Below are 21,233 nucleotides of genomic sequence, written 5' to 3' on the forward strand. Positions count from 1 at the left end.
TTCTGTAACTAATTATATGAATTTATTTATTTTCTTTTTAATTGACTACTGCTTTCTTGTGGACATTTCATGTGTAAAAATATGTGTTTTTATACATTGTTTGCAAATAATAATCCTATTTTAGGGACCCACGAGCCTTGTTGTTGTCTTCTAATTTAGTTTGGCCTTTATCTTTTATGTATGTATACTTCTGAATTCATGTGGATTAGATAGTATGTTTAAACATCGATGGTTTAATGTTTGTAGTCTGAATCGAAAATACGGTGGCGAGGAAGATGAAAATTCAACTGATTAATATCTTTGATAACTGTGATTCGTCGCGACGGGTTGTCAGCGGTTCATTCAAGTATCGCGAGATTTGCCTCAACCTTCTTAGCGAGATCGGGCCTGGTTTTGATTCGGTTATTTTGTCTGGAGCACACAGAACAGAAGATGGGGATGCTGTTAACTAAATGGTAAAAGTGTATTTTATGTTGTGGTTTGATCCTCATGTTTGAAGATGGAATCTCTTGGAATTGACGCGTGGAAGGTGAGACTGTTTTTCTGCTTTGATTTTTTTTTTCTTACATCGCTTGAAGTTTTGCTGTGCGGTTATTCTGCAAGATGAAGCGTTTGTTTTCCGTCAGATTTAACGTGTAATTCGAGTATTTACGGTGTTTTTAAAGAAAGTGTTCCACAATTCTAGGACAACTGAGGTAGAATGTAAAATATCTCCTAAAATAAATGCGGCAAACATTCGTGACACCTGGGTGTGGAAATGTACATACTCGTGCTACCAACCAGGTTTTAATTTTGCTAGTTCCAAAATGGTTTACATTTTAGAATGATCATTAATAATCGCGCAACCTGGTTTGCCCCTCCCTCTATTTTGTCCAAATGACGCCAAACGGTGCCGCATTATATTAATTGTAGTAACCTAACTCCCATTGGTGACCGATTTAATAAAATCTGCTCAACATAATCCTCTTGGAAGAAGGATTTGATGGGAGGCTGTCATGAAGAATGGAACAATTTGATGAAAAACGGGTCCATGTGTGTATGCAGTCAATTCATGTTTGATTGTACAGCGCTTAATCACAAAAAGGCCTGCACAGATCACCATTACAACATCCCTTGATCTGAAATCTACATGAGGATAAGGGAAAAACGCAAAACCTTAGGATGAGGAAAATGAAACTTTGAGAAGGGACCACACATAAGGTAATCCCTGTTCCAGGATGACCAGGCTTCAATGGATGTTGCAAGGCAATCAACAGACAATACACAGACATCAACAACAGGAAATAAAAAGTAATAACAATGTCCAGTTGACAGCTTCCTGCCCCAAAATCTTAACCGATGCAGCAGGTTCTAGATGATGGCGTACACCATGGCTCGAAATGCATAAACCATGCAACAACCAGGCTTCTCCCTCAAGAACAAGAAGACAAGAGCAGGAGGTCAACATCACTCATAAACTATAGTACATAAGTGTGTCTTAAGCCTGGATTTAAATACTTCCACTGAGGTTACATATGATATCTCAGAGGGCAGAGCATTCCACAGCACCGGGGCCTGAATGACTTAAAAGCAGGAACATGTAGTTATTAGGCAGGATTAGACTTTTTTTCTGGAAAAGTAAAGATGTAAAATGTGCATAAAAAAGTTGTGATGATAAACAATGGAGAGAAGAAAATGTACTAGGCAACACAATGTTTTATTTTTATAACCTTACGTATATAGTCATGTGTTGTGGCCCACTCCGTTTATCAAAAATACTAAATCATTTTCTCCCTCAGCCTGGAGGACCAAAATCCATGAAACCATGAGTCCTCCAGCAGCGCCTGTGGACTCGAAGCGTTGTCACAGGACATTTGGGTGCAGTCTGCAACGGAACGCAAGAAACTCTCAATTCCCCACCCAATTAACTTCTCCCGCCGGGTGAGGGTATGAAAGGACGATCATAATGAACAGATACAACACCCTCAAGCAGCTCGGCGATGGCACGTATGGCTCGGTCATTCTCGGACGTAACCTGGAGTCCGGAGAGCTAGTGGCCATTAAGAAGTGAGTGAGTGAGCGAGTGTGTGCTTCAGACTTGAACTTTGGACTCTGTCATGTAAGCGCAAATTCAACTGTAATAATGCATGGCAACGAGATTGACAACGACCACTTTTATATGCAGACAATAATCCGATTGGAAACAGAATACTGTATTGGATTTCTGGAGTGATCAGAATGAATCATTTACCGGTACATCTCTAGAAGGACAACAAATAAAACGTATACGTGGAGTTTGCGAGTAATCCGATTACAATGGTAAACCAGGAGCTACGTCATTACACAAATTGACGTTGTTTTCGCATTTTACTTTTAGAATAGAATAGAATATACCTTTATTGTCATTGTTACAAAATGGGTCGAACATATTGTGACAACGAAATTGGATGTGGCACTCCATTTTCACATTTAACAGTGAGGATAAAAGAAAAAAAAGAAGATAAAGGAACAAAGAAGATAAAGGTTATAATTTACACAATATTTACACAAGAAGTGGGCATGGGCAGAACCAGCTCGGTAGCCTAGATGGTAAGGCGCCCGCTCTGAGACTGGGAGGTCGCTGGTTCAAGCCTCAGCCAAGTCATACCTAAGACTTACAACATTGGTACTCATTGCTTCCCTGCTTGGCGCTCCGCATTAAGGGTTGGAATTGGGGGGTTTGGTCACCTAATGACTAAAATGGCTGCGCCCTGTTTGGCTGCGGCTGCATCGGCTCGCTACAGTTAAACTGTGCGGGTGAGGTGTAGCGACATTTCGTTCTGTGTGCATTGTTACAAAGAATGACAATAAATGTAAATTCTATTCTATTCTTCTATGTAGGATGTTACATACAGTTTTGGGATCGTAATAGTGCAATATGCAGTCGTGCAAAAATAGGCAACATTGTGCAAAGTGAGCTAGGCATGAATAAATTTTTACATCTGTATGAGGTAGTGTGTTTGCAAGAGTTTCATTTTTCTGTGCGGTGTGTGTTAACGGTGGTAATGGCTCTGGGGAAGAAACTGTCTCTGAGTCTGTTTTTGTTGTGTGACCCGTAGCGTCAACAAAGGATGATTTCAGTTACGTCACCAATACCATCAAAGTACCATTTCAAAAATGCTTCATTGCTGTGTCCCATCTTTTTACAACCAGTGGCTAGCCCAATACATAAACTTCCACTGTACAGTATATGGATATATACTACTATGACACCCACAATACGTAGATACACCTCTGGATATTTTACCATAGGTCAGAATATGAAATGAAAATGTCTCTGAGAAATCAACTAATCAACTAATAAACACAAGGCTTTTCTAGTAAGCTGAGTATCATTCATTTCTATACAAGTCCCGCAGTGCTTTGCAGCTTAAATGCGTATACACACACAAGCATTTAGAAAATGAAAGTACTCACCCAACCATTGTAATCGGAATACTTGCAGTTGGACGGAGACCTTGTTTGGATTACTATGCGCATTTATGTGACATTACATAATCAGAACACTGGCAATTTTTTTTTCGAATAAGATAATTGCCTGCATGTGAACATCGCCATTGACAGCGTCCGAGTAACCATTTTTTTCCCCCCGTTTAGAATGAAAAGAAAGTTCTACTCTTGGGAAGAGTGCATGAATCTCCGCGAAGTGAAGGTCTGTCCCTTCAGTTACACATTTTCATCACATAAATTCAGTTCTATTGAAGAGCAAAAAAAAAGAATCACAAAGGTGAATCATGCCAGGATGTACAAAGTGATTCGTTATAATTGTCACGTTTAACGCAACTGTAAGTTTTAAGGGTAATTTGTGATCGACGCTGTAGTAATGTAAAACCACTCCGTTTGTTGTGCTTTCTTTTCACATTCAGAGCATTGCACTCTTTCTACAGAAGCTCTTAAGAGTCAGAGGTGATTCTGATGTGCAATTACTAGCTCTTTCCCCTAACCTCAAGGTTTACACACCCCTTTATGTAGAGCTTAACATTTTCAGAGCTTAACTAGGAACAGCATGTCGAGATTTATCATGTACAATTCCCAGTTTGGCCTCTTTAGTAAATTTTAGCATGATTAAACCTGAATTGTCCCCATCTGGCTTTGTGTTAACAGATTATTGATTTTTTTCCCTCTTTTTTTTAACTTTTCGCACCGAACGCAAATTTAGTCTCAATTATGTGTCTTATTATTGCAGTCCTTAAAGAAGCTCAACCACGCTAACGTGATTAAGCTGAAGGAGGTCATCAGAGAGAACGACCACTTGTACTTTATCTTTGAGTACATGAAAGAGAATCTTTATCAGCTAATGAAGGACAGGTACTCCCCGCTTACTACGAATGTATTTTTTTTTGTATCCCAATGCTAAAACAAATTTTGTTCAACATGACAAAAACCTGATTACCAATGAATCTTTCGTAACTATCATTCTAGGCAAGCAAATACAATTATTTGGCCAGTTGTTTTGCCTGAATGGTCATTATCTGTCAATTATATTTGGCAGCCAAGTCTAAAAAAATTGGTAATGCCACACCAGCCTATTTTTACAGCGTTTTTACTTTGCGTTAGGACTCGTTTGTTTCCGGAATCTGCTGTTCGAAATATCATGTTTCAGATCCTCCAGGGACTTGCATTCATTCATAAACATGGTATGTTCTTATTCTATCTTTCTGAATTGTCAAGGTAACCCTAGCAATGTGTAACTGGATTGTGTGGTCTTTTTTATTTTAGGATTTTTTCACAGAGACATGAAGCCTGAAAATCTTCTTTGCATGGGCCCAGAGTTGGTGAAGATAGCTGATTTCGGCCTGGCCCGCGAGATAAGATCTCGACCACCATACACAGACTATGTATCAACCAGATGGCAAGTGATTATTGCCTGCACAGTCAAAACGTCTTTGATGTAAAGAGCTGAGTTAATGCGTTCTTGATCGATGATCAATCGATAGGTACCGAGCACCAGAGGTCCTGCTCCGGTCCATATCTTACAGTTCTCCCATAGACCAGTGGGCTGTGGGCTGCATCATGGCTGAACTTTACACCCTCAGGCCTTTATTCCCCGGCTCAAGTGAGGTGGACACTATATTCAAGATATGCCAAGTTCTGGGAACGCCAAAGAAGGTAGTGTGGAAAGTTAATTGGATCGCAAATATAACATAAAAGTCTTTATCTGTCTTTAATCTAGAATGATTGGTCAGAGGGATTCCAGCTAGCCAGCGCCATGTACTTCAGATGGCCTCAGTGTGTCCCCAGTAATCTGAAGACACTGATTCCAAATGCTAGTCCTGAAGCTATCCATCTGATGACTGACCTGCTTCAATGGGACCCCAAGAAAAGACCCACTTCTGCACAGGTGAGGCCTGAAGGCTATATTGAATTTTTAGATTGATCTCAAATGGGAGATGATGTGTCGCATGATTTTTCTTGCAGGCTCTCAGGTACTCATATTTCCACGTAGGCCAGGCTTTGGGTACCCCTCAGCAGATCCTGGAGCAGGGCAGACCCCAGCCTCATCCTTTGCCCCCGCAGCCGCCATTATCACAGCCCCAGCAGTCCCCCCAGCAGAACCCTTTACATCATAGGCCTGTGCCTCCCTCTCAGCCGCCGCCACCACAAAACCAACCCTGCAACCCCTCCAGGCCTGTGCAGCAGCTTCAGCATTCCCCAGTCCCTGGCCTACAGGGGTCATACCAGCGCCATGAACAGCAGCCAAAGCACCTTCTTAAACAAGAACCCAGAGAAGGAACACCACAGACCCATCTACCTTACATCCTTGACAAAAGCAAGGTGAAGTCTAATGCTGTTCCAGATTTCATATTTTGTATTACCCAGCTTTTCTTATACTTAGATTTGAATAGTCATCCATCCATCCTTCAATCCCATCTGTTATCTGTACAGTTTATCCTCAGTAAGCATGTTTCATTCAAAAAAATAAATTTCTCGCCAAACCAGGAAAGAGACAGCGCATCACCACTGAGCTACCAAGTAAAAGTGAAGGGAGGACGTCGCCGTTGGGGTCACGGCGCCGGACAGCTTAAAGGGGATGAGTGGGACAACTACGAAGACACCGAATTGACGCGCTCTGGTTTTAAGGGGAAAAACAACTTGTCCAAAGAGAAGTCAAGACAAACTGAGGAACCGCTGAGAAGGTCAGACACTTTATCAGCAAGGGATAATTATATACATATGACATAATTACGACTATACATTCATAGATGTAGTAACGTTTCAGATTTAGCGACATCCTGGACTTCAGTCGCCCCAACGACAAAGAAGAAGCACCTCTCAACCTCAACAAGGCGTCAGGCTATCAAGAAGCATCGAGGACTGCGTCTGCCAAACAACACTACTTAAGGCAGTCTCGATATTTACCAGGTCACAGTTTGTAAATTAAAATTCTTAATTGTGTTTTTAGAGTTGAGTTTATTGAGATTTATCGATGTTGTTCAGGTATCAGCACAAAGAAAAACGTGTCCATAAACACAAGCAAAGACCTGTCCGTAAACAATCTTTGGGGAAACAGCAGTATTCCATTTGGTGGTACGCTACCAAGTAGAGGTCTTCACGGTAAATTTACACTAATTTTATACAGTTGATCCTCGGGATATGGCGACCCCGCCTTGCAACGTTTTCACTTTATGGCGTGGAAAAAGATATTTTTATGGCCCCTCCATGGCATTTTCCCCACTAATTGACATCAACAACAAAAACTGTTTTGCATGCTCAGACACTTAAGAAATTCAAACGTTGTGGTTTTTGTGCATATGATGAATTATGTTTCCAAGAAACTTGTTAGCTATTGTTTGACCTTTTGTAAAATGCTGGTTATGCTATTGGTCTGCGTCATAGTACGATAAAAATACTGATAGGCTGTTGGCTAAACTACTTCCTACATTGCCTCTCTATTTAGTTCAAAATCTCGTGTGATGTGTAAAGACTTGCACAAGCGAGTCAGCGATACAATACAGTTTCTATAATAATAGCGGGAAGTTTTCAAATCAGTTTTAACTGTAATATGCAGCCACCCACTAATTCTAATGTACCAGTCACTTCACACCAAAGGTAAATAACTATATACTTTTTTGTTATTTTAATGGTTTTCTGGGAGACTGGGGGTTTGGAAGGAATTGGTTATGAATAACCATAGGTTTCAATCCCCTGCGGTCCCCACCTCAGAACAGAATAATGTCATATCCCGGCGGTCTACTGTATTTGGTGGATATAACTCCTTAGATGAACTGTTTTTGAAAAGGAAAAGCAACTAATTACATCTGAATACATTTTTTTCTCTTTCTTCAAAAGGCACCAAAACAATCCCAGGTGGATGCCTGCCAACATTTTACACAAAAGACGTCAGCTCTGCTGGTTACAGAGGTCATCAGAGCCCGTTGGAATCCACTGCATCAAGTTAGGATTCTTTATTTTTGCAAATAATTGCACATTTTGTTGTTGCACTAATTGCTTTCCCAATTTTCTTTGACAGATTATGCAACGTGGCGAGCCGGCCGGAGCCAAAGAACCGCCTCAACCAACGTGGCCAACAAAAGCCCCTCTTGTCTGTTACCACGTGCACCGGTCCAGACTATCCACGGGCGGATAGACTGGTCTGCCAAATACGGACACCACTAGTGGCCTGAAACTGGAAGACTTTTTAATTGACCTCCTAAATAATAGGACTGGTCGTTTTATCAGATGGCAAAGGCTGCACATCTCAACGCGGCAATAAACTTTTCACTACATTGTACCATGCATCCATTATCTGTGTCGCTTATCCTCAGTAGGGTCGTGGGCGTGCTGGAACCCATCCCTGCCATCCTCAGGCAGAACGGCAGCGCAGTGGTTAGCGTGGTTGCGCCACAGTTCTGAGGTCATGAGATCGAAGCTTCCTGTGTGGAGTTTGCATGTTCTCCCCGTGCTTGCGGGAGTTTTCTTCAGGCGCTCCGGTTTCCTCCCACATTCGAAAAACATGCATGTCAGGTTCATTGGAGGGTTTAAATTGTCCCTAGGTGTAAATGGGCGAGTGACTGGTTGTCTGTCTCTGTGTGCCCTGCGACTGGCTGGCAACCAGTTCAGGGTGTCCCCTGCCCACTGCCCGAAGATAGCTGGGATGGACTCCAGCACCCCTGAGACCCAACTTAGGGTAAGCGGTGGAGATAATGGATGGATGTGCCATGCGTGTCATGTAGGTTAGAAAGGTGACATTCATAAAGAATCCCACAGCCCACCAGCCTCGCCCAAGCCACCTATGCACCCCGGTTTAATGTCATTATTTACTCTCTGACTGTTGTAATATTATATTTAAAAATTGACACAGTTTACAATGTGTACAAAGGAATTAGATGGAACGAGGGCACTTATAATTGTTTATAATCAACTACTGAGCTACTGTGTTTACTTTTTGTAAATACATTGACACTGTATATTACTTTATAAATATGTTTGTTTGTTTTTTACTTTGATATTTGTGATGTATTTTTGCATGTTTTTTTTTTTTTTTTTTTTTTTTCTCAAAGCCATGCCAATGATTTAAATACCTCAAATCTTTCCCCAGATGTTAAGTTGTGACACAGCACATCAGTTTGGTTACATTTTAAAACTTAGTCTAGACCAAAAAAATTGTATACTGAGTAATTGTTACCCCCTAAAGTTCACATGTTTGATTAATACAACTTTTAGACAAGTTTTTTGACAACTGTACTCATTAAGCTAATGTCACCATGTTGCCATAGTAGGGTATTTTTAAAGCTGATTGTATTGTCGGTCTACATCACAGGCGTCAAATAGGCGACCCGCGGGCCAGATCAGGCCCGCTAAGGGATTGAATCCAGCCCGCGAGACAACACTCAGAGAAGCGCAAAAGAAAAACAAGCTGCAGGTTGAAATATGTCAACTTGATGTTGCCAAAGCCAGGTGCCTCTCACAAAGACACTGTACTTGTATTTATTTCTCTCTGTCTCTCTCCCTCTCTTTCTTTTCCACCCCCTTTCTCCCACTCTGTCTCTTTCACTCTCTTTTTCTCTTCCTTTGTTGCTTTGTTTCTTTCTCTCTCTGTGTCTTTGAACCTCTTTTGCTCTAACTTCCTTTTTTCCTTCTCTCTTCATACCCTTCGCGCTTTTCTTTTTTCTCTCGTTCTGTCTTTCTATTTCTCTTTGGATTTCTTTCTTCCTCGCCCTTTCTTTTCCCCCTCTCTCACGACTTTTTATCTTTTGTTTCTCACGCTCTCTCCCTCTCTCTTTTTCTTTCTTTGTCCTGCCCTCTCTCCTTTTCCCTCCCTCTTTCTCTTATTTCTTTATCTCGCTTTCTTTCTCTTTAATCTACTAGTCCGGCCCTAAACAGAATGTTTGTTCTATCGTGTGGCCCCCAAGTTAAAAAGAGTTTGAGACCCCTGTATGAATATTATTTAACATTACTGGTTGATTCGTGGCATGAAAATTAAAAATGTAATTGGGGTAAGGCGGGTGTCTTACCAACAGTCATCATTTTTGGAAGTAGAGGGTCTCTATATCAACGATTGGCTTCACGCTAGAAGATTATCAACTTTTTTTTATACACACCGTATATATTCTGAAAAATGTGTTCAGATACTTACTATTAATTTTTAATATAACACTTTTTAGAGATTAATTTATATGAAGGAAGGTTTTAGGATACTTGAAAAGAAATGTAAAACATTTAAATCTATTGATAATTTTATCATTAATCAGTTATGGAAAGAATACGCAAGAATCTTTGAAAATAATCTACACTTTTATACACAGACTTCTGAAAAACTATGGGTGAATTTGTACCCGAATTATAGATTGTCTTTTTAAAAATAATTCATATAACATTTGGTTTTAGGGACCCTAAGGTAGTCAAGTCAAGTCATTTTTATTATAGCCCTTAATCACAAAGAGTTTCAAAGGGCTGCACAGGTTATTGCAAACCACAGACTATTATTTCACCATCCACTGGTCTAAAACCTACATGAGGGCAAGGAAAAACTCAAAAACCTCGACATGAGGAAAACGAAGAAACCTTGAGAAGTGACCGCACATGTGGTAATCCCCCTCCCAGGATGACCAGGCTGCAATGAATGTTGCAATAACAAATAATACACACATATTGTCAACATAAAATATAGGTTATTCACATGCTATAGAGTAGAATCATAGAGGTATTAGGGTTGCCAAGGCAGCCTATGCCAGTCGGATTAAGAATCACTTTGCTGCAAAAGACCCAAGAAGGATGTGACAAAAGACCACAAACTTCAATGGCCACAGACTGGACTGTTAAGATTGATGCTTCATCAGCAGAAGATCTCAAGTGCTTCTATGCCCGCTTTCCAGCAGCTGCACCACAGCCACGAGGTACTTCAGGGGCATGAAATAAGACGTGCGCTGAGAACTGAGAAATAACGTTTTAATCAAATTATGGAACAAATAAGCCATCTCATCTCTCTCATTAGCTGCACTTATCCTCAGTAGGGTTGCGGGGGTGCTGGAGCCCATCCCAGCAGTCATTGGGCAGTGGGCAGGGGACACCCTGAACTGGTTGACAGCCAGTCTATTTAAAATCCTAGTAATTGGTGTGTAATTAATACATTTAAATTTAGGATACTAAATATGTATTATTATTTTACGGGTATATGCAAAAAGGAAGGCAGACTGCCACATGCAGTGCCGCAATTGGATGTGTCTGAAGCTTGGAGCTTGACTTCCCTACGTTTCTCCTACAAATGGGCCTTGAGCTTGTTTGGAGGTTCTAGCAGGGGAGCGCAGCTACTGGTATACCGAAGATGTAGTCGCGACGGACGTCGTCCGCTGCCACCGAGCGCTGAGCTTCGGGAGGGACACACATGGAACGGTGAGGGAGGAATGGGACATCGCCTAGCCAGCCAGATCAGCCGAATCAACCCTAGCGATCAATGGGGTATTTAAACAGCACATTCATCAAACCATTCACGCTCAGGGTGACGCTGTCAACATGTTAGTTCAACGACCAGTCGTTTGTAATTTCGATGTAATACACGAGCATTGTACACAAAACGTCAATAGAATATTGTCATGAGCTCTAAGGACCACAAGTAACAACAGTTTCCCAGCAGGCTTAGAGGCAGATAAAACATGCAAGAATGATTCCTCCCTATTGGCTGGCCGTCACCAATCAGATTCATTCTTTTCAAACACCCCTCTGCTCTTCCCATTTATGTCGTTTGAACTCTCTGCCCTCTCTTAAATCACAACTTTCAAGAGGGTGAAGCATGTAAGGAAAAATATACTATTTTTTAAATGTGTGACTTTTCATCCTCATAATTGTTTTAAACTTTGTAGAATTGCACAGAGCCATGGCTGAGAGGGTCAAATTGCACTATTTTAATGGACGAGGTAAAATGGAGTCAATCCGCTGGCTGCTCGCTGCTGCAGGAGTGGAGGTAAGAGTTTCTTACAGATAATTCAATTTCTTGCAGTAAGAATACATGCAGTTAATTGTTTCATTGTGCAGTATTAAAAAAGTGCAGCTTAACGATTTTAAGTGACAATCTTAAAAAAAATCATATTTGTTACAGTTGTGAACTTTTGCAGACTGGGCACATTGGTGGCATTCAGGTCAAGTCATGTTTATTTGTATAGCCCTTAATCACAAAGAGTCTTAAATACTTTTGGGTGCTATCGCCTTATCTGTATTGTGAGCGTTCTTGTTACATTTAGAATGTTGTGGATGACTTTTCTGGTCATTTTAAACTATTCTTAGGACTAAAACTTGGGAATTTTTAATGAAGAACATGAGTTATTGTTGACTAGATGCCCCCTGGCAGACGCTACAGATTTTGATTGATTGAAGTTGTATTTTCCCCTCTCTTCATTCAAATACAAGGTTACAATTCAAAATAAATAACTTTATCATTTAATTGAGAAAACAGAAGGAAAAAAACCCTGGGAGGAAACCAGAGCTTAGGCTATTTATTGCCCATTCCCTTGACAGTCTAAACACAGGTGATATACTTTAGACAACCAAATTATGAAAACAGTTTTAAATGAATCACCTTGTATCGTCATTATTGTTAAAAACATTCACATTGGATTTACCCTAACACACTCTCATGGCATATTTTCATAAGAAATATCCAATAGAACAAGGACTATCAGTGACAGTTTCTTGCTCAGGGACATCATCACTCTAAACAAGAACACAAGACTGTGAAAAATAATATATAGTGCCTACGTACAGAGACATTCATATTCACATTTCATTTTTTTACTCTGATTTTTGCTATATGTTGCAGTAATGTCATTGTACTATTTTATTTAGCAGTATTGTTGTGATGCACTTAAGACGTGGGGAAATCTCTGAGCAACTATTTGCCTATTTAACCTAACATTAACATTATTTCTCTTTTATTGAGTCTTTTATAACATGTTTACCCTGGAGTGCCACATTTATATTTGTTTTAAACAAAGTTCACTACCTTGTTGTCAATGACACTAAAGACGATTCTAATTCTACTAATTGTATTGATCTAAAACTGTTCCAAAATGTTCAATGAATAGTGTATCAATGACATACATCCAACAACTCTTTTGCCACTTAACATTCACAGTTCGATGAGTTCCATTTGACCACCCGGGAGCAGTACCTTCAAATGCTGAAAGGTAAGTGTAACTTCCCTTGGTCCGATTTTGTCGAGTCAATGTTTTATTTAGGTTCAGTTGGTGAACCTTGCCTGATTAATGACTCACCTGAGATTAGAAGTAACACAAAACCGGATAAATGACCTTTAATCTGGTCAACTTGTTCACAATGATTAAGCAATGTTTGACTTGGGAGTTGCCTGTGGACGCTTTCTTTTGCAGATGGGGACCTCATGTTTCAACAGGTTCCCATGGTGGAAATCGACGGCATGAAGCTTATTCAGACAAAGGCCATCTTGAATTACATCGCCGAAAAGTACAATCTGCACGGGAAGGATATAAAGGACCGTGTCAAGTATGAAACATCAATAATATACCATGTTGAACAATGCATTGTGGGCATTCTCCATTTCATATTCAAATTATATCTAGCTTTTGTTCTAAACAATTCTTCAAAAAGGGGGAGTGCCATTTGAGGCGTCCTTAAAAAGTTCAAAATAGAATATTTTCTATATTCAGTATGTGTTAAAGATTCCCAACTGAGTTCAAAGAGCCCTTATAATTTTGTTTTCAATGCAGCTATCTGCGTATACCTTACCTTTAGCAAAGATGTTCGGGGCAGAACAAATAAGGTAGGAAAAATGGGGGTACTGGGTGCCCCATTTTGTCTGTTTATTTTTTTGTCCGTGAGTGAGGCTTTAAAATGGTGAAAGTAAAAAAAAGGCCTCTTTCAAGTAAAGTTCAAACGCCAGCCCAAACCCCCAAAAATATGAAAAAAGAAGAGTTTATTCAAGCACGTTTAAAAAATGCACATACATAAGGACTTTAAGCTGCAATGATGACAAAAGGCAGGAGATAGCTCTTTTAATAACAATAAGACTTACTATTATAAATTAAATTCTCTATCATTCCCAAAGTAAAAATGATAAGATGACAAAAATCAAACTTCCGGTTTGAACATGGTAATTTCTTTTCACTTCCTATTAAAAAAAAGCAACTGCCAGTCTCTCTTTTCTGAAAGCAGTTCCCTTCCAGTCAATTCCTGTTGAAAAATGGTCACAAATGGTTTAAGACAGGCTCTGAGGGTTCAAAGTTGGTTACTTCTAGTCACTTTCCGTTTGAATATGGTCATTTTCCAGTCACTTCTTGTGGATTTGTTTTACTTCCAGTTTGAATATGGTAATTTCCTTTTACTTCCGGTTAAAAAAATACAGTCCCCTTTTGATGAAAATAGTTCGCTTCCAGTCAATTCCTGTTGATAACAAGTTTAAGACAAGCACTTGGGGTTCAATGTTGGGCACTGCTAGTCCACAGGCGGCCCGCGGGCCAGATCAGGCCCGCTAAGGGATTGAATCCAGCCCGCGAGACAACACTCGGAGAAGCGCAAGAGAAAAATGAGCTGCAGGTTTAAATATGTCAACTTGGGGCGGCAGTAGCTCAGGTGGTAGAGCGCTCGTCTTGGGATCAAAGGATCCCAGTTTGAATCCCGGCTTGTCTGTGTTACATGTCGAAGTGTCCTTGGGTAAGACACTGAACCCCTAATACCCCCAATAAGCAGGCTAGCGTCTTACATGGCTGCAATACAAGGCCGCTATTGGGAAATGTGGAGCACATTGTAAAGCGCTTTGGGAAGTCATTGACTTGAAAAGCGCTATATAAATGCAGATCATTTCATTGATGTTGCCAAAGCCAGGTACCTCTCACAAAGACACTATACTTGTATTTATTTCTCTCTCTCTTTCATTCTTTCTTCCTTTTCCACACCTTTTCCTCCCACTCTGTCTGTTTTTCTCTTCCTTTGTTGCTCTTTGTCTCTTTCACTCTCTGTGTCTTTTAACCTCTTTTGCTCTAACTTCCTTTTTTTTCTTTTCTCTCTTCATACCCTTCGCGCTTTCTTTTCTCTTTTCTCTCCTTCTGTCTTTCTATTTCTCTTTGGATTTCTTTCTTCCTCTCCCTTTCTTTTCCCCCTCTCTCACGACTTTTATTTTTAGTTTCTCACGCTCTCTCCCTCTCTCTCTTTTTCTTTCTTTGTCCCGCCCTTTTTCCTTTTCCCTCCCTCTTTCTCTTTCTTTATCTCTTTTTCTTTCTCTTTAATCTACTAGTCCGGCCCCTGACAGAATGTTTGTTCTATCGTGTGGCCCCCCGAGTTAAAATGAGTTTGACACCCCTGTGCTAGTCACTTCCATTACAAAATTGGTCACATCCTGTGGAAAATTTGTCACTTCTGGTTTGAATATGGAAATTTCCTGTTACTTCCTCTTAAAAAAAAACAACTTCCAGTCCTTATTTGATGAAAACCAATCACTTATGGTTTATGGCGGGTGCTTCCAGTTCAAAATGGGCCACTTACGGCTAAAAAAGTGCATTTCCTATCACTTAGTGTTTTAATTTCTTACTTTTCTCACGCGGTTGAACACCATTACCTCCGGATGAGAAGAAGTTAAAACAATTTTAGTCTCGAGTTAACCTTATACCCGAATTCTTGTTAAAATAAATTTACACAATGAAATAAAAGAAAACTGTAACATAAATTAGGTAAAACTCACGAAGAAATTCAATTAGTTTCTTCGTTTGGCCACCATTTAGTTCCCATGAAACGACATGCTGAGTGGCTAATGTTTAGCTAACTTGACGTTAAGTCAATATAAAAGCAAGCAGGAATAAGCACTAAACTTTTTATTAATGCCTAGGTCCAAGATACCTCATGTTCAAAAAAAACAACTTAAATGGGCCCGAGCAGCAAAAAAAAAATTGAAAATCATCGAAAATATTATTTTAAGTGTACTTGTTTATTCATTGAAATGTACGAGTCACGTAATTACCTTACCATCTTCGCGCCGCCGTCACGTCCCCACAATATTGCCTCTACTTCCGACGAACGCACTTCAAATAAATAATAATTTAACTGAAAATATAAGAATTTTTCGTGTTAATTTGTTTTAAATTTTATAAAATAATGTGAAATATCTACCAGTATGGAGTTAGACTAAAAATAACGGCTATAGTACTGTAAGGCGCAGTGATATATATCTTTTATTTTATCGGTGAACGGCTTTTGTCCAATCAAATTGCTTGGTCGGAACTACCTGCATATATTTGAACTTCACAAAAAATATTAATAATATAAACAAAAATTATGTGGAAAAAAATAACATAAAAAGACACACATTATATTAAAAAACACACAAAAAGTAGCTTGGTTTTGAACCGTTTTTCTCAACCTTTTTTGAGTAAAGGCACACCTTTGCCATTGAAAAACATCTTGACGCCATCCATGTGAATGAAATTATTTAAAAATATACATTTTTGGCTCCAACTTATTTTTTAACGTTTGGATTGTAAATGCAAGCTATATTTACCCTTATCTGAAAATATAAAGTATTTGTTGTCGAATGAAAATTTCGTAACTATCCATCTATCCATTATCTGCACCGCTTATCCTTAGTAGGGTCGCGGGGGTGCTGGAGCCAAAATCATTTATTCATTTATTCACTTTCCGGGCCGCATATTTTCATTAACTTTGCGGGGATTTGGCAATTTTTTATACTGAATTATTGTTGTTGAATGTAATCCGTTTTAAAAAAAAATGTATCTTACCAAATTTCAAGGTTTTTTTTTTGTCGAAGAAAAAAGATGCACATTTTAAGTAATAATTGTGCTTTTTCTCAAAAGAGAGGAAATAAGGAAAATAATAATACACATATTAAAATTGGTCAATTCCTTGTAGCACCGCCGTCAACTATTTGAATCGTAATCTTATTTTCTTACTATTTATTTGTATTACTTTTAGTTTTTGTTGCCCCTTTTTTAAAGTTTTACCTAGTTTTATCATGTTTTTGTCAAGAAGAATGAGGGGGAAATATTTCAAATCAGGAAAAAAATGGTTTGCCAAAAGAGTTGATTTTTAAAAGGAACTTGTTTTAAAAATAAAAATATAAGAAAATGACAATGCATACATTTGAATTGCATAATGTACCTCAGCATTCCAGACCAGGTCTATGGGCATTAGTGTGCCACAGCCGATTAAGCAGATCCCACCATCATGTGTTTCATCACAGCAACTTTAAAGGGAGATTGTGTATTATTTAGCACTGCCTGACACAATACAGCAACATCTAGAGGTCAAATATTACACATTGTACCTTTAACATTGACCCTTGTTTTCAGGATCAATATGTACTCCGAAGGACTGATGGACCTCATGGAGATGATCATGCTTCTTCCCTTCACTCAAGATCCCAAACCCAAACTTGATAACATCCAGACCAAAGCAAAAGAGCGCTACCTGCCCATTTTTGAAAAGGTAGCGTCACAAAATAAATTTTCTGCTTGATTGTTATTTGAAAAATCAAGCTTGTTTGCAGCAACTGGCGGGGAATATTTTCCTGGTGGGGGGTCGGCTCAGCATGGCAGATGTGCTCCTGATGGAATGCACTCTTATGCTGGAGGAGAAGTTTGCAGGGATCCTTGCAGATTTCCCCAATGTGAAGGTGTGCACATGACAAACCAGACGATCCAAAGTACAGTGTAGGTGTTAACTAACATCCCTGTTGGTCTCAAAATGCAGTCTTTTCAAGGTCGCATGTCGAGAAACGAAGCCATCTCCAGATTCCTTCAGCCGGGAAGCAAAAGGAAGCCTCAGCCTGATGACGTTTACGTCAAAACTGTCAAGGGGGTTTTCAATATGAACATATCGTTCCCATAAGATGCCTTGAAATTGAGTTGAACGTTTTCTCTGCCATCAAACATTCCATCATTTATTGATTTAAAGATTTAACTAAACAAATTATGCCAGTGAGCTTTTATTTTTGTTGTGTCAAATCAGTGACTCTCTGTGTAATTTTTATAACAATCATTTACAATTTTGCAGCTACCACAAACATTAAGTAGAGGACTGTCTCCGAAAATTAGAATATTGCGATAAACGTTTTCATTTTCTGCAACACTGATAAGTTTATAGTTTAGTGGACAGTGAAAATAAGAAAAGTTGATCTCATCCGTCCATTCATTATCTGCGCCGCTTATCCCCAGTAGGGTCGCGGGGGTGCTGGAGCCCATCCCAGCTATTTTCGGGCAGTGGGCAGGGGACACACTCAACTGGTTGCTGGCTAGTTGCAGGGCACACAGAGACAGACAATTTGCTCGCTCATTCACACCTAAGGACTGTGTGGACCGGCCAATTAACCTGACATGCATGTTTTTGGAATGTGGGAGGAAACGGGAGTGCCCGAGGGAAACTCACGCAAGCACGGGGAGAACATGCAAACTCCACACAGGAGGTTCGAGCTCATGACTTTAGAACTGTGCCGCACATGCGCTAACCACTGCGCTGCCGTGCTGCCCCAAGAATTTGCAGGGAGAAGAGGGGGGAGACCAAACCTCAGAAAATAAATTACAATCTGTTCTAAAAGGTCCTCCTCTGAGCCCTTCCTTTTCATTAAATCTCCTAGGTTACAAAAGCAGATCCGCCCTAGAGCAACATGATTGGCCGATAGTGACAACGATACAAACAGTTCATACTAGTTGTTTCCTTATCCTCACTGTAAATGTGGAACTGGAGTCGTCCAATTTCGTTGACACAGCATATCCCATGTTGTAACAATGACAATAAAGGCATATTCAATTTTTTTCTATAAAAATCTAAAAAAATCTATCAGATGCAATTAGAAAAAAAGCCATACATTCTGTAGTATCTTTAAGATTTTAATTGATTTGTATTTTATTGTTTTAATATTGCTGATTTTGACCGTATACTTTTTCATGATATTCTATTATTTTGAGTTAGGATATTTGAATTTTTTGCCACAATCAGCAATATCAAAATAATAAGATTAGCAATATTTCCCTTGATTTGTAATGAATCCAGAATGTATGACATTATTGTTCTTTTAATCGCATTACAGAACATAAATAACTTTATGAAACATATTCTAATTCTCTGAGAAAGTCCTCTACCTTTTTTCTGTCTGAAAATAAATAGGAATTGTTTTTATAATCTCTAATGAAAGCCCAAGTGCAGCTATTAAACATATGATGCAAACATAAAAAAAGTTTTTTTTTATTAGATGAGTCTATTCCTATTTATGGTTTTATTTTATGGAATTTTATTACAGATAGAATCAAATGTATTCACTATAACAGGAGTGGGCAAACATTTTTAATTGGGTTTAAAAAAAACAGTTGGTGTAAGGACTGGGCCAAGAGGAAAAAAACATTGGTTTTATTTTTTGGGATCTTCTGATAGAGTTTGGAATTTTGATACCTTAATGCTGGTTGGTGGGATCGCTTAACCCAGGGGTCGGGAACCTATGGCTCGCGAGCCATATATGGCTCTTTCTATGAGTACCTATGGCTCAGAGACCAATTTGATTGCATGCAAAATTTCTCCATCTTGTTTAAAACCGGAGTTGTCTATGCTATTCAGGTACACGTAAAGCCAAACCAAAGCTAAATGTAAAGGAAACACTTCGCAGTATATATAGGGCACGTTTTTTACTACAATTTACAGTCAAGGTGTCACACAAAAAAGGGGGAAAAAAAACTCGTTTTGGCTGTACAACGCTAAAGAATCCTTTATTTAAAAGTTCACTATATAATCTGTGTTCAGTGTTCAGATACTTTATGATGAATCCACAGAACTGTAAATACGCCAAAACACCGGAAGAGAACTTAGTCATTTGATTGGGTGAGTGGGAGGGATGGGTGGAGCTATGCAAAAAGTACAAGCATTCCCTCCCATCTCTCGCCAAAGGTAAGCACATAAGGCTCCCTATTCTCAGAATGTTGTGACGTTTTTACAAAATAAATGCTTGCATTTGGTTTTGAAACCAATATGTATGAAAAAAAAGGTCAAAAGGAGTTTAACCGATCTTGAGTAATTGCAAGAAAGAGACAAGTTTAAAGTGGTCTGTTTGTTGAATTTGGGACAGGGGCTCTGGGATTATTCTCTTTTCATAATTTTTATCAAATCATCAAAAATAAATGTGCTGAAGACTAAGCTTTTGTCTGGGGCGCGGGTTTAGCAATTTAGTAAATTTGTCTCATAATATATGGTGTGGCTCTTTCCCAAAATAAAATTAATATTTTTTGCTTTCATGGCTCTTTGAGTCAAAAAGGTTCCCGACCCCTGGCTTAACCACTGAGGGCGGAGGGTACCATTTTCCTGTGGTGTCTTGGGAATGTACAGCCTGGTGGTGCCCATCCCTCCCCAGGCCAACATATGTTTCCAACTCAACTATACATGAGGGAAACAGATAATGTAGGCCGGTCCAATTTCTAATATTGTCGTTCAAAAAGACAAAGTGGCTTGCGGAACTATTTGGCCCATTTGAACTTTGACCTTTTGCCACATTTCAGACTTCAAACATAAAGATATAAAACTGTGATTTCTTGTGAAACATCAACAATATGTGGGACACAATCATGAAGTGGAATACAATTTATTGGGATATTTAAAACTTTTTTAACAAATAAAAAACTAAAAAGTGGGTGTGCAAAGTTATTCAGCCCCATTGAGTTAATACTTTGTAGCGCCACCTTTTGCTGTGATTACAGCTGCAAGTCGCTTGAGGTATGTCTATCAGTTTTGCACATCCAGAAACTGATATTTTTGCCCATTCCTCCTTGCAGAACAGCTCGAGCTCAGTGAGGTTGGATGGAAAGCTTTTGTGAACAGCAGTTTTCAGTTCTTTCCACAGATTCTCAATTGGATTGACACTTTGATACGTTTTTTGGTTAACCATTCCATTGTAGCTTTTGCTTTATGTTTTGGATCATTGACTTGTTGGAAGACAAATCTCCGTCCTAGTCTCAGGTCTTTTGCGGACTCTGCAGTTCATCCAGAGTGATCATGGGCCTCTTGGCTGCATCTCTGCTTAGTTTTCTCCTCGTATGAGCTGAAAGTTTAGGGGGACGGCCCGATCTTGGTAGATTTGCAGTGGTCTGTTACTCCTTCCATTTCAATATTATTGCTTGCAAAGTGCTCCTTTGGATGTTTAAAGCTTGGAAAATATGTTTGCATCCAAATCCAGCTTTAAACTTCTCCACAACAGTATCTCGGACCTGCCTGGTGTGTTCCTTGTTCTTCATGATGCTCTCTGCGCTTTAAACAGACCTCTGAGACTATCACAGTGCAAGTGCATTTATACAGAGACTTGATTACACACAGGTGGATTCCATTTATCATCTTTAGTCATTTAGATCAACATTGAATCATTCAGAGATCCTCACTGAACTTCTGGAGTTTGCTGCACTGAAAGTAAAGGGGATGAATATGTTTGCACACCCACTTTTTCGTTTTTTATTTGTTAAAAAAAGTTCGAAATATCCAATAAAGTGTGTTCCACTTCATTATTGGGTCCCACTTATTGTTGATGCTTCACAATAAATTACAGTTTTAAATCTTGATGTTTGAAGTCTGAAAGAAAGACATGGAGAGAATCCTTAGAATAGCACCAACAATATGCATTTATAAATAAATAAATGTGCAGACATCTACATGTTCATTTTATTCTTATTTTTTTGTCTTTAAATAGACCATTAAATCAAACTGGTTTTGAAACACTCAGAATCAATGCAAAGTAATATATAATGTTGCTTTTTAAGCGTTCAATTTGA

The 21,233-nt window shown here is 39.2% G+C and overlaps 2 protein-coding genes across 3 annotated transcripts; both read left to right on the top strand.

The window, feature by feature from the left end:
- Positions 1–358: 358 nt before the first annotated feature.
- On the top strand, positions 359–7,750 carry LOC148354187 (serine/threonine-protein kinase ICK-like). 2 transcript variants are annotated; one of them, XM_088350711.1, is made up of 14 exons: positions 359–529; positions 1,779–2,046; positions 3,616–3,670; positions 4,205–4,326; positions 4,576–4,655; positions 4,738–4,870; positions 4,956–5,127; positions 5,192–5,359; positions 5,437–5,793; positions 5,959–6,155; positions 6,239–6,381; positions 6,457–6,573; positions 7,309–7,413; positions 7,490–7,750. In XM_088350711.1, the coding sequence occupies exons 2-14, from the start codon at positions 1,946–1,948 to the stop codon at positions 7,633–7,635; spliced, it is 1,896 nt and encodes a 631-aa protein (XP_088206837.1). In that variant the 5' UTR covers positions 359–529; positions 1,779–1,945; the 3' UTR covers positions 7,636–7,750. The 2 variants fall into 2 exon arrangements, with proteins under 2 accessions (XP_088206837.1, XP_088206839.1); XM_088350713.1 differs by lacking the exons at positions 7,309–7,413; positions 7,490–7,750 and having other exon boundaries at positions 6,222–6,381; positions 6,457–6,574.
- A 3,407-nt stretch (positions 7,751–11,157) lies between these two features.
- On the top strand, positions 11,158–18,141 carry LOC148354188 (glutathione S-transferase A4-like). Its single transcript, XM_088350714.1, has 7 exons — positions 11,158–11,250; positions 11,319–11,419; positions 12,587–12,638; positions 12,840–12,972; positions 16,785–16,920; positions 16,982–17,107; positions 17,185–18,141. The coding sequence occupies exons 2-7, from the start codon at positions 11,333–11,335 to the stop codon at positions 17,320–17,322; spliced, it is 672 nt and encodes a 223-aa protein (XP_088206840.1). The 5' UTR covers positions 11,158–11,250; positions 11,319–11,332; the 3' UTR covers positions 17,323–18,141.
- Positions 18,142–21,233: the final 3,092 nt, after the last annotated feature.

This window comes from Urocampus carinirostris, chromosome 13 (genome assembly GCF_059441175.1).
Source record: "Urocampus carinirostris isolate Australia breed hairy pipefish chromosome 13, RoL_Ucar_1.0, whole genome shotgun sequence".
NCBI lineage: Eukaryota > Metazoa > Chordata > Actinopteri > Syngnathiformes > Syngnathidae > Urocampus > Urocampus carinirostris.